At 58.2% G+C, this 12,457-nt stretch overlaps 5 protein-coding genes across 5 annotated transcripts; 2 read left to right on the plus strand and 3 right to left on the minus strand.

Moving 5' to 3' along the window:
- Positions 1 to 79: 79 nt before the first annotated feature.
- Positions 80 to 619, minus strand: E0L32_009779 (uncharacterized protein; the record flags this gene model as incomplete). Its single annotated transcript, XM_031144780.1, has 1 exon — positions 80 to 619. The coding sequence occupies one exon, from the start codon at positions 617 to 619 to the stop codon at positions 80 to 82; it is 540 nt and encodes a 179-aa protein (XP_030990428.1).
- Positions 620 to 2,369: 1,750 nt separating this feature from the next.
- On the plus strand, positions 2,370 to 5,234 carry E0L32_009780 (uncharacterized protein; the record flags this gene model as incomplete). Its single annotated transcript, XM_031144781.1, has 4 exons — positions 2,370 to 2,390; positions 2,447 to 2,948; positions 3,008 to 4,612; positions 4,672 to 5,234. The coding sequence occupies 4 exons, from the start codon at positions 2,370 to 2,372 to the stop codon at positions 5,232 to 5,234; spliced, it is 2,691 nt and encodes an 896-aa protein (XP_030990429.1).
- Positions 5,235 to 6,071: 837 nt separating this feature from the next.
- E0L32_009781 (uncharacterized protein) lies at positions 6,072 to 8,222 on the minus strand (the record flags this gene model as incomplete). Its single annotated transcript, XM_031144782.1, has 1 exon — positions 6,072 to 8,222. One exon carries the CDS (start codon positions 8,220 to 8,222, stop codon positions 6,072 to 6,074), a length of 2,151 nt encoding a protein of 716 aa, XP_030990430.1.
- A 711-nt stretch (positions 8,223 to 8,933) lies between these two features.
- Positions 8,934 to 9,904, minus strand: E0L32_009782 (uncharacterized protein; the record flags this gene model as incomplete). The annotated part of the gene is made up of 2 exons (XM_031144783.1): positions 8,934 to 9,224; positions 9,305 to 9,904. The coding sequence occupies 2 exons, from the start codon at positions 9,902 to 9,904 to the stop codon at positions 8,934 to 8,936; spliced, it is 891 nt and encodes a 296-aa protein (XP_030990431.1).
- A 615-nt stretch (positions 9,905 to 10,519) lies between these two features.
- E0L32_009783 (uncharacterized protein) lies at positions 10,520 to 11,458 on the plus strand (the record flags this gene model as incomplete). Its single annotated transcript, XM_031144784.1, has 1 exon — positions 10,520 to 11,458. One exon carries the CDS (start codon positions 10,520 to 10,522, stop codon positions 11,456 to 11,458), a length of 939 nt encoding a protein of 312 aa, XP_030990432.1.
- Positions 11,459 to 12,457: the final 999 nt, after the last annotated feature.

A 12,457-nucleotide genomic window follows, 5' to 3' on the forward strand; every position in this document is an offset into this window, starting at 1 on the left:
CAGTAAGTACAGCAGGTAAAAACAGATGCTGTTCCGCGCTTTCGAAAAAAACAACAACAAGAATTGAATCGCTTGATTTTCATGAGGAAATGAGCAGTTTCCTCTTGATATCCCAACCCCATCGATCAATACCATCGAGTGCCCAGACGACACGGAACCTCCACAGAGTGACCAGAACGAGAAACCATGAGTACAGGACCAGATACCACGCCCACTGTCCCGCCCATTCCATGAGGTAGAGTGCCCACCAGGAGTATACTCTCACATAATCAGCAGCATATGCCAGATACCACCAAGTGTGGCTTGTGATGAGCTTGAATCTCCACCGAGCGTGGGCCATGTGGTATTGCACACAGCCCCGTAGGTAGTATGTGTACTCTGCTCGGCGACTTCTGTTGGCTGCAATCCGATATAGTGTGTTCAAGTAACCGTGCTTCGTCGAAAGGGCCAAGAGCCATAGCGTAACAAGACCGGTGGCGGTCAGCACGACATGTGTCAAGTTTATCATGAGGTAACCTTCGTCCGGGATACCAGGTGCGTGAGCTTCATATTTGAACAAAGGAAGCGGCTCAGGTGAGGAGGAGACGCGCACTGCCGTGAGGGGGGCGGCCTCAGTCATGGTGATATACTGAACGGTAGCAGTGAAGGGAATCGACTGGCGGCATGAGAATGAAGTTGTCTTTGAAGATTTGTGTGTGTGTAAGAGAGAGACAGCGAGAGGATCAAGGACATAGGTTATTTTCTTTGGACTTTGGAGTTGAGGCTCGCGGTCGCTGAGGATGATATTTTGAGGGATCGGTGAAACGTGGGTGCCTGCCGGGTGATTGCGTTGGCATCTTACATAATCTGCAGCTTCCACAGGGATCCTATTTGACAAAGATATCTTTCAATAATATGACAAAAGTGAAGAAAGAAGAAAGTGTAGTTGGCGTCCACAAAGCAAGGAAATATTTGCCCCTTGATAGGCCCGAAAAACAGTCAATCGATCAATGGCAACTGATCACTGGGGAGATCAACCATATCAGAGTCTCACTGACCCTCAACCAGCTGGGAGTTTCAGAAATACACAGGCATACATATTGCTCACTGATACTGCTGTCGAGATAGTGATATAGTCTGAATGTTTACTTTGATCCTGGGCAAGCACACTTGAGTTAGGGACAATGAGCTTGAGGACAAGACCACAGAAGAAACCAGATTCAGATTATAGGAGGCGTTTGTCCCCCGGTCAGACGAGGCTCAATTGTTACAAGCCACATCAAGAGCTGGTCACAAGATACAATATAAGAATGATAAAAATACATTGTTGCATTCCTAGAACAATAGAGTTTATCATTGGCTAGATCGAGTTGTCCTGGTATCATTGCCTGTGTGTTGCCCATCATGAAGCTGGGAAAAGACCTTTTCCAAAACTAGGTGCCTAACAAAGGCACTGTGCGTGCCTAAAGTGGTGGGTAACCAATTGTGAGTCTATTACTTTGTACAATACAAGCAGTTCAGTGTAACACGGGTTTATGGTAGGTACCTATCTTATACGAATATCCACTCTGCTGCAAGCGACTTGGCGATGGGCGTTAGCGGGTGCGTCGTGAAAAAGTGTCTCTGAGAGCCTGTGAGGATACGTATGTGAGCAATGTTACTTGGATACCTTCCTACCTGCATGTACCTTATGCAGGCGCTGAAATGAGGCACAGGCTGAGTGAGACCCGTGGTTGCTCAATTGCGGTAGGCGCTTGCGTGCATTCCACCCACACGCACCTGCCTCGAACGAGGAGCATGCGTCGCGCTCGCGGGTCGGGTCCTTCCCCAAATTAGAGTTGTTGACTTACTTCATCATCATCATCATCACCATCCTAAGCATTTACCACACTGGCAATTCTATCGCTTGAGTTCTCTGTTCTGCCGTCCGACACGTGCTCCCTCCTCTGCCATCCCAGCCAGCTTCAATTGGCTGCTTGACTCGTTGTTGACATCACTGTGTCTTGCACCTGTGAATCGCAGCGGGGGGAGGGTAAATGGTCCAGAGGCACTGATCCGCAGTCCTGACTCGACGCAATCAATATCCACGGCGCCATTCTCGACTTGGTCAAATTACACCTGCTTGGTGCGCTTTCTTCGATATCAAAGTGGGTATCCAGCGATAAATAACATATTCGCCGCCAAGTACTGATCCGCTAGACCCTCAGCTCGCAATACCTGGCAGGGGGATGGAGATTTAGGCCTTCAAGCTTCGTGAGTGCCTCCACCAACAAGGCCAAGCTACTCGCTAGACAGGCTAGTCTTCTGCTCTGGTCGACTCAAACCAGAGAGTCAGAAATGCTCTTGTCCTCGAGTCGCCGATTGGCCTAAGGTATTGGGATGCTAACCCCATGTCTGTCTCGCAGAAGCAGGTACCGGCCTAGTACTTGGGAGGTCATCTCTGGGGCGCTCCCAACACCAATACCAGCACCAAACAGAGTGCATTCTCTCCACAACCCACCCGGCTCGCTACGTTACTTTTGACGCATGGCCGCCGCCCGCCGGCTCGCAAAAAACGAACGCGGGAAACGCCTCAATCGCACGAGAAGTCTGCCCGCCTGCCTGCCGCCGCCTTGCCTGCTGTTCGCGCACAGCCCACCTTTCACCTCCCGATTCTCCCAGGGCGGTACGAGAAGACAAGCCAAAGGTAGCAATTAACAGGCTCGGGCACAAGCTTCTTGCGACACCTGTTAAGCTTTATATTAAATCTGGCACACTGGGCCCCGCAAGGCCAGGCCAGACCCACGACATTTCTGCTCACCTTTCTGACGTTAGCCTTCCAATCACCAACGCTGCCACCTTCCCAGACCTGCCTGCCCCGGATACGGTCATCTGCAGCTCCGCCGCGTACACATCCAGCCCTGCAACCACCCTCTTCGCCGCCGCGCCTAGTCTCTCACTCGTCGGCTCGAGACACCCACTACCTGGACGTCCGTTATATGAGCTTGGGGTCCCACTGCAGCGCTGTGCGACGGAGTCATGACCTCAGGGCCACCACCCTCCCAGTCTCCAGACAAGAGTCAAGGCGACGTCCACCGACAGCAACATGACCGCGACCTAAAAGCCTCCGCAGACCAGCCCAACTGGCACAATGCGACAGAAACCACCAAGAGTGACAACAACTCTTCCCTTCCTATCGACTCCGACCTCCCCACGCCCACCTTCGACGTATCTCCGCCCCAGTTCCCGACCAGCCAACTGCAGTTCCGAACAAACACCATAGCGCCGTCACCACCACTGCCCGAAACCTCGCCGGGCCCGTCGACACCCCAGAGGTTAGATCTGTCCGGCGCCGAAGAGCCGGCGCGTTATCAGCGCAGCCCTCTCAGCAGCAACGCTCTACGCATCCTCACCGATTTCCACCCCGGACCTCCCCCGCGGACGGATAGCCTCAATAGCACCGCGACCGGCACTCCTGGCTCGCATCGGCCTTCAAACTTGACCCTGCACCGCCAGCCGTCGAGCTCTTCGCTCAAGCCAATCTCGCGCACACCGAGCCTCAAAGCCGCGTTTGGTGGCTACTCGGCCGCAAGCTCGACCGTTCCGAGTCCGGTCATCACTGCCATGGGCGACGTAACCCCGCTACCTTCCCCGCTGCTCTCGAGCGACTCGCCGGGCCCATGGAAGAAGTTTGGTCGCCCTCCCTCCCGAGACGCGCCTGTCATGATTACGCCCTCCGAGGGCGCGGTCCTCGTGACTAGCACGGGCGAGTCCATCTCCGCAGCTCTCGCGAATCAGATCAAGAGGAAGACCTACGCGGGTCTTGCATCCGGTGACGATGCGGCAGCTGCCTCTTCTGATCCCTTCAAACCTCATACTCGTAACAGGAGTGTTAGTGACTATGTCCCGGATCCGCTCGCCATTCCTAAGCGCATGGTGACCGTCTCGGGTTCTCATGTGCAGGTTGATGCTGGCTCAGAAACCCTTGAGCCGCATATGCGGCGCGAGCCCCACCTCTCCGAGGCTCGGGGCTTAACCCCAGTTGAGAAGCCGCCCACCCCGCCTCCGAGCGAGTCCTCTCTTCGCTCGAGCGACTCAGCATCGGGTGACGGCCGGACATCAGACGACAAGCAGCGCCATGAATATTTCGAAGCTCGAGGACGCTTCGACGGGAAGAAGCGCCGATGGAGAGCTGTCAAGGCTCTCGGCCAGGGTACTTTTAGCCGCGTGATGCTGGCTACGAGCCAGGTATCGCCGGCCGACGATGAAAGTACAACGCTGTCGGAGGGTCTGTTGACGCCAGAGCTACATAACAAGTACCCCCCGCGGACACTAGTCGCTGTCAAAGTCTGCGAGCACGGGCCAAAGGGCGGTGCGTCAGAGGATCGCATCGAGATGAGCTTGAAACGAGAGCTCGACATCATGCAGTCCATAAATCACCCCTCGTTGATACACCTCAAGGCGTGGAATATCGAAGCCACGCGGGCGATCCTCGTGCTGAGTTACTGCCCCGGCGGTGATCTCTTTGATGTGGCGACGGCGCACCGTGAGCTTCTCACTCCGCCCCTGCTCAGGAGGATATTCTCCGAGCTTGTCGGCGCCGTCAAGTACCTACACGAGAGGCGGATTGTTCATCGAGACATCAAGCTAGAGAGTAAGTCACCACGGCCCCTTATCAAGATCTCTGATGTAAATGTTAACCCAACTGCGCAGATGTCCTTGTCAATATACCACCCGCCGACCTCGCCGATCCGTCAATAGACTGGGCAACGTATCCCTATAGTGTCTCCACGCTGACAGACATGGGGCTGTCGAGGCGTGTTGCAGACGACGAGAAGCTCGAGACTCGCTGCGGATCCGACGACTACGCGGCGCCGGAAGTGATTATGGGTCAGCCTTACGACGGGAAGGCCATTGACGCCTGGTCGCTCGGTGTGCTGCTGTATGCGCTACTAGAATCGCGTCTGCCCTTTGATCCCCACCCGGGCATGAGCGACGCCCACCGCATGCGCAGCCGCACGAGCCACCGCATCGCCCGGGTGGAGTGGCGCTGGGTCGAGTACGCGGGCGAGGACGGCGACCACGAGGGCGACGTCAAGAAATTTGAGGCCAAGGGCCTGCTGGGGGCCATGGAGATCACCGAGAACCTGCTGAAGAGGGCGCGCAGCCGGTGGCCGCTGGATAAGGTGGGCGGCACGGAGTGGGTGCGCGACGGCGTGAGGGTCGAGGGCGGGATCAAGTTTAGGGAAGAGGCCGAGGGCGAGGAGGTGTCATGATCGTTGATGAGGATGACTGATTTGCATTGTGAGTGCACGATGTGGTCCTCGAGGTAGCACAAGAGGTGTGTTACTCGTAGGGACGGGGCTACGCTTTCCGAAAAGATGTGCGGCAACAGACAAAGATGATAGAGAGAGAGCCATTTGAGTGATTTGTACTTTTAGACCGGCCTTGACACATCAGACAAGAAGCTAGAAAGTCGGATGGGGAAATGGCGGCGGAGGAATTGGTGTGCGGGATAGAGGAGGAAGAGAGGGAGGACGGGAACAGAGAACAGGAGGGAGACAACCGCACGCAGATAACAAGTGCGAGCTGAATGATGTAACGAAAGCGTAACTTTTTCTGACTCTGGTGGCATTTCTTCCGCGCTGGAGTTGGGCAAGGTTCGGAATTTGAATATTTGGATACCAACATATTTGTTCTCTTAGCAATGAGGCGTGTTTGTCTTTGATGAAATGGGAGAGAGTTCTTGGTCAACGGTTGTGCCAGGCAAATATGCTAGAGAGACAGGTCATGCGTCCCCATCGCTGTGTGAGATACGAAAAGAGACAACAAGGTTGTTTGATACGCTCTGTGGTGCCGAGTATTGGGATATCTGAATATATGCGTGATGACTATCATGAACAAGCCTGCCTATACAGCCCTCGTTTGTACTTGTAATATCAAACCAAACACGCTTAGAGAAAACGCCATTCAAAGTCTTCCCGTCTGACCGTCTCGCATTCACTCACTTCCTTTCTACCAAAACCAAGTCTAATTATCCATTCCATTCCATTCCCATATTCCCCATTCCCATTTGTACCTGAGCTCCTCACACACAACAAAGAACAAAAAATTCACAACTCGCTCCTCTCCCCCTCGACCTTCCACGCGCCGCCACCTCGGCTCTTCTCCAGGCCGCGGCGGGCTTTCACCCTCGACGGCCCGGCCTTCATCTCGACCCACTCGCCGCCCTCGTTCCAGACGCCGGCCTTGGTGTAGTCCCAGCTCTGGCTGCCCTCCATGTACGCGAAGCGGAAGTACTCGTTGACGCGCTCGCCCGCGCGGCGCCGCCAGACGAACTTGTTCTCGGTGTCGCTGTCGTTCCTGCCGTCTACGGCGGAGAGGGCCTGGATGTCCTCGCCGTCGGCAAAGTAGTGCCGGAAGCGCTCGACGTCGTTGACGAGGACGCTGATGCCGTCGTAGCGCGGGCCGGGCGGCGGCGGGCCCCACGTGAAGGTGATGGTGGACAGGTTCGCCGCCGCCGCCGCCGCCGCCGCTACCCCCGTGGCAGCAGCGGCCGTGGCGGCAGAAGAGGCGAGGCTGATGACGGGCTCGGCGATGTCGGGCAGCGGCGAGCCCGTCTGCGAGTCGCCCTGCAGGGCGTAGGCGGTCTGCAGGATCGAGTCCCACCCCCAGCGCGTGACGCCGTTGATGAAGAGGCCGACGAGGAGGCCCTGGTACAGCAGGCAGGGCCGCGTCTGCATGCTCGTGCCGGGCAGGAGCAGCAGCGCGAGGATGTAGTGGTGGATGCGCAGGTTGAGGTCCGGCAGCGCGAGCATGAGCAGCAGGCCCGCGACGAAGAGCACGTAGAGCTGCAGGTATTTCACCAGGCGCGCCTCCTGCCGGAAGTACCAGATCTGGGAGGCGGCGACGCACACCAGGATGATGACGATGAAGGCGAGCGCGGCTTTGGCGCCGGGCTGCTGGTTCAGGTCGTGCGAGGTCAGGCGCGAGATGGGGATCCAGGAGAAGGAGACGTTCTCGAGGGCGCCGAACCAGCAGGCGCCGAGCCAGAAGAAGGTCTTCTCGAGCTGCGCCGTGAGGCCCGTCAGCGCCCTCCGGACGCCCATGCGGTCGTAGATGACCCAGGCGGCCAGCATGGCGGGCAGGTACTTGCCGAGCAGGTTGGACAGCAGGGCCGGCACGGTGCTGTGCGGGGGCGGGTCCGACGCGAGCCCCACGTGCCAGAAGACGCCCGAGAAGATGCTGAAGAAGAAGAGGGCGGGCGAGGAGACGAAGATGGAGAAGACGATGGAGAAGGCGACAGAGACTCCCAAAAGGGCCCAGCGGTTGTCCGAGGCCTCGCAGTCGATGCCCTCCTCGAAGGTGAAGGACAGCGGGAAGTACGAGTCGAAGCCGAAGCTGCTGGCGCCGTTGCGCACCGAGGCGACGAAGCCGCTCTGCTGGCCGACGAGGGAGACGACGCCGCAGCCGCCGCGGGCGTTGGATATGACGCCCGCGTGCACGGCGGCGGCGCAGATGAACGAGTCGCCGCGGTAGACGGGCGCGGCGTCCGAGTCGGCGCGGGGGGGCCCGCCGATGATCAAGGGCGCGTAGTTGATCTCTTGGTCGCCGACGGCGCGCGGGTTGAGCACCTGGTAGCTCAGGCAGCTCGAGGGGCAGCGGAAGGCGAAGCCGCTGCCGTTGAAGGGCCGGCAGTCGTTGCCGTTGACGCCGCACCCGTTGCCCGAGACCCAGTACGTGTTGCCGCAGCCGATGTCGCCGGGCTCCCCCCACCCGGCGATCTCGGTCGCCTGCAGGCCCGCGCGCATCACCAGCGCGAAGGTCATGAGCCAGAGGCCGAGCCACAGGACCACGAGGCCGGCGCGGTGGCGGCGCCTGGGCACGCGCCGGTCGAGCAGCTTGATGGGCCAGTGCTGCACCTCCGGGAAGATCGGGTGGATGCGCCAGGGCCGGCCGCCGTCGGGGGGGCCCTGGGCCCAGCGGGCGGCGGCGCGGAGGGCGCGGCGGACGGGGTAGGGCACCCACTTCCAGCGCTTCCAGGAGCCTTCGTCCTGGATGAAGCGCGGGGTCGAGGGCCGGCTGTCCTGCTCGAGCTCGGAGAGGGCGGCGCCGTCGGGGGCTGCGGAGGGCGCGATGGGGTCGTCTGGCTCGATGTTGCCTGAGGAGGAGGAGGCGGCGTGGGCGGTGGTGTGGCGGCGCTGCTGCTCGAGGTCCTGGTCCTCCTCGACGGTGGAGTCGACTGGGTGGGTTTGGTTGCCCATTGCGGATGGGACTTTTTCTTTTGTTTCTTCTTCTTTTCTACTGCGTGTACTTGGGTCGAGTATGGATGGTTTCGGAGGGAGATTGGGTTGGTTCTAGATGGTGTGAACCGAGGGAAGTTGGAGTTGTGTCGCCTTCGTATAGATATATTGAGAACAGACCCCGCGCAGCGGCTGCTCCGGAAGCGATGTTTGATTTACACGATTTCGCCGCCTATGAGGTACTCGTTCCTCTGTGCGTCAGAGTCAAAGCTACCGAGATCCGTAGGGCACGCCTGGTGCCATTGTCGGACAATGCGGTAGAGAGGGCACTTTGAGGAGAGGACGGAGAGGAGAGAGAGTGCTAAAGTGAGGTGTATGTGAATCCTTCGCCTCGAGAGTAAGAAGGACGAGGGTGATGGACGGAGGCTGACGAATGGGCGGCCCAGTTTGAGACACACGAATCGGCGGCGCCACCGCTGCCGCTCATTGGGCGTTGCGGGTGCTGCGGGCTCCGCATTGCCATTGCAGGGATTCCAGGGTCCCAGAGTGCCAAAATCTCGAAAAGAAAAAGCTTATTAAGGACAGACTTATTCGGCTCCGTCCCGATATATAAGACGCAGGCAACAGTGTTTCATGCTCCAGCCTGACAAGGACATATGCATGCAGACCTAAACCGAGTTGTTGTAGAGGAATGGCTAATACAAGCACACCAAGGATCACTCGAGGGACGGCCTATCTTCTACGCAAAACTGCAAGCAGATGGTCGGCACACCCAAGGTGCTCTTCGTTCACCGAGTACTTCTCAAACAGCAGGTCGGCCCATGCCTGCACGATCTCGTCACCGGCATCGACCAGCTTGGCGTCGAGTCCGCCGCCCAGAATTCCCTCGGTAGAGCGCAGTTCGACGAGGTCAGCCGTGTCGACAAAGTGGCGTGCAAAAAAGTCGCGGACGTACCGACTGCTGGTGTGGAACGATTGAACTGGGTGAGATGCCTGGGACCTTTGGTAATGGCCGTCGAGTAACTAGGGCAAAGAGAAAAAAAGCCACGGTTAGCATGTGCAGTAGAGCACGTAGTTCAATGCGACGAGTAGGTATTGCAGACATATTTGGCGTAGAAGTCCCTCTGCTCCACGATCCTCGCCGGGTCGCGCACAGCAATGTCCCTCAGGTGCGCCTCCTTGCTCACAAACGCGCAGAAGACGAGGCCCGTCCGGGGCTTCGCGAGGCGGCACGCGTTCTCTACCGCCCGTCTGCGCTCCGCCTCGTCCAGGAGGTGATAGAGCGGCCCGAGGAGCAGGACCGCGTCGTAGGAGCCCTGCGGCAGCGCCGCTGGAGGCCCGCCCAGGGCGTTGCCCACGGCGATGCTGGCGAGGAGCGGTCTGCTGCCGGCGGCGGCGGCGGCGCGCTCCTGCTGCTCGGCCCTCGCGAGCTCGATCAGGCCGGGGCTCAGGTCGACGAGGTCTACGTGGCACCCGTCGTCGGCGAGGGCGAAAGCCAGCTTGCCGGGTCCGCCGCCCACGTCCGCGATGCGCCGCCTGGACGACGAGGCGGCTGTGGGAGGCGCAGAGACGGAGGCGGCTAGCCAGTGGCGGATGGACCGCAGGGTGAGCTCGCGCTCCATCGGGTGGGTTGCGAGCCGAGTGCTCTCGTACTCGGCCATGTTGCCGTACAACCTGGCGACGCCTTCGGAGTCTGTTGGCATTCTGAAAGACAGGATAGATTAAAAGGTTGCTACAGCTCTGGGAAGCAATAGCGGCGGCGGCGGTAGCAGGTTAGAGGACTTGAGACCTCTGTTCCCCCGCAAAAACCCAACCAAGGTGCCAGCTTTTAGTGCTCCAGCATCTCCGTGTCAGCTACCATCGAGAACATTATCCTCAAAATGCCGCACATCAGCTCCGACGCAGAAAGCGTCACGCGCATCGGCATCTGCGCCTCGACCGCCGGTTTGTGTAAGACGGGGGAGACAGACAGTGGGGATCCTCTTTTCGGAGCATCTCTTGGATCAGGTAGGAGTTCACTAATACGGTAAGTAAGGTGGAGCTTCACGCTTTGACAAGTATTACTCCATTTTTCCTTGGGGGAATGGGATGCCGTCAATGACATCGTGGATTCTTTTTTGTCGGAAGGGACATTCTGCGCGCGACAAAACACCATGTCTCTTAATTGACCCAATTCATTCATTCATTCACGCACAAACCTCACACTCATTCCAATCTTTACGGTCACCAGATCAGCACACCAGTCCCTCTCACACGCAATGCGATAGGATAAGACGTAGATATCGCCCACCTTACTCCCCCTCCGCCACCAACCGACGATGCCGCCGCGCGTCCTCCTCCTCCCCAGCCGGCGGCCGCTCCTCGCCTGCGCCCACGGCGGCAGCAGCAGGCGGCCGTTCTTCTCCCTCCCCTCCGCCGTCGCCGCCGCCCTCAACCCGTCCTCGTCCACCTCCTCCTCCTCGGGCGGCGGCCAGACCATAACCGTCACCCGCACGCTGCCCTACCCGCCCGCGCCGCTGTACGACCTCATCGCCGACGTCGACGCCTACGCCTCCTTCCTGCCGCACTGCCACGCCTCCCGCGTGACGGAGTGGTCCGACCCGCTCCCCACTTCCGCCTCCGTCGACACACCCACCGCCACCACCGAACACCAACACCAACAACAATCACACCAGCACCAGCAGCAGCACGAGCACGGGCAGGAGCAGGAGCAAGAGCAGCGCAAAAGAGGGAGGCGCTGGCCCCGCCGCGGCACCCTGACCGTCGGCTACGGGCCCCTGACCCAGACCTACTCCTCGCGGCTGTACTGCCACCCGGCCACGTACGTCGTCGAGGCCGTCTCGGGCCGCGCTAGCCCCACGCTTTCTCCTTCGGAGCTGCGCGACATCGGGCTCGACGCCGACGCCGAGGCGCGGCGGGCCCGCGAGAGCCGGCCGGGGGATACCTTTGAGAGCCTCGTCACGCGGTGGAGGGTCATTCCGTCATCTTCGGCCGAGTCCGAGTCCGAGTCCTCTTCTCCTCCTTCTTCTTCTTCAGCGAGCTCTGGTGCGGGTGCGAGGAGGCAGTCCGGCGGCGTGGCGGCGATGACGACGACGAGGGTCGAGCTCGCCATCCGGTACAAGTTCGCCAACCCCGTCTTCCAGCTCGCGACCGGCCAGTTCGGCGAGGAGATCGCCAAGCTGATGATCGAGGCCTTTGAGAAGCGGGCGCGGGAGAAGCTGGGGCCTGCAGGGGGTGGTGCTGGTTCCAAGTTGTGAGGAGGCATGGCAGATTGGGGAAGAACGGGGTGAATAGGTGTGTACCAGTATAAAAAAAGCGAATAGAAGGGGGCTGTCATGGTGTATGAGTACCGAGTTAGAGCCCGGCAGACTGCCCCCGATGTAAGATATTGAAGGGGAAAAGGCATGTCAAGAGTGCGTGCGCTCTACTGTACAAACACTGCATACTACGAGTCGAATAGACAAGGATAGACAGTTTAGAATCCAGGTATAGATCCCACCACTTACTTCAAACCAGACCAGAATACCTGCGCAGTACTGGTTGACACTGGTATCAAGCACGACAAAACATGCCTGAACAACACCAAAAGGCAATCAGATGAACGTCCATTCTTTGTAACTCTGTATTGCATGAAAAACAACAAAAACCCCCAGAAAGCCAAAACACTCGCTAGACGCTGGATACATAAAAGATCTTCTAAGAATGGAGCGGAGCCGAACCCAATGGACGCAAAGTAGTAGTCTGCTCATAGCAAAGAATCGCTCTCCAAAAGTAGACGATGGCTAGGAAACTGGACGTCAAGATACACGAGCTTGTGAGTCTGTCCACACAGCTCGAGTACGTCCGTGCCCATCCCGGCTTCTCTCTCAAAAGCATGAAATCGCCACGTTGTCCTCGTTGGTAGAAGAAATAATAAAAATAAAAGCCCGATATGTTTGTTAATGTGTACGCTCCTCCCCCCAACAACCAACCAGCCCACCACGCACGCCTCGACCATACAAGTAGCTTTCCGCTTCCCCGCCCCCCCACCAGCCGGAAGTCATATTAACATACTCCGCAGAACAATGCAATCGTAACAAAAGTCAAAACAAGTAGGTAAATAACAGTGCTTCGTCATGAACTAGAACCAAAAGTTGCAAACAAAAAAGGGGGGGATATCAACGTTTTAAAAAACGACTTGGAGAAAAAACCGCATTCCAGAGTGTCCCAACCAAGTCCCAACCAAGCCCGGTCATCCAAGAAGAAACAGCAGGTGT

This window comes from Thyridium curvatum (genome assembly GCF_004353045.1).
Source record: "Thyridium curvatum strain D216 chromosome Unknown NODE_74_length_206198_cov_80.914379, whole genome shotgun sequence".
NCBI classification, from domain to species: Eukaryota; Fungi; Ascomycota; class Sordariomycetes; order Thyridiales; family Thyridiaceae; genus Thyridium; species Thyridium curvatum.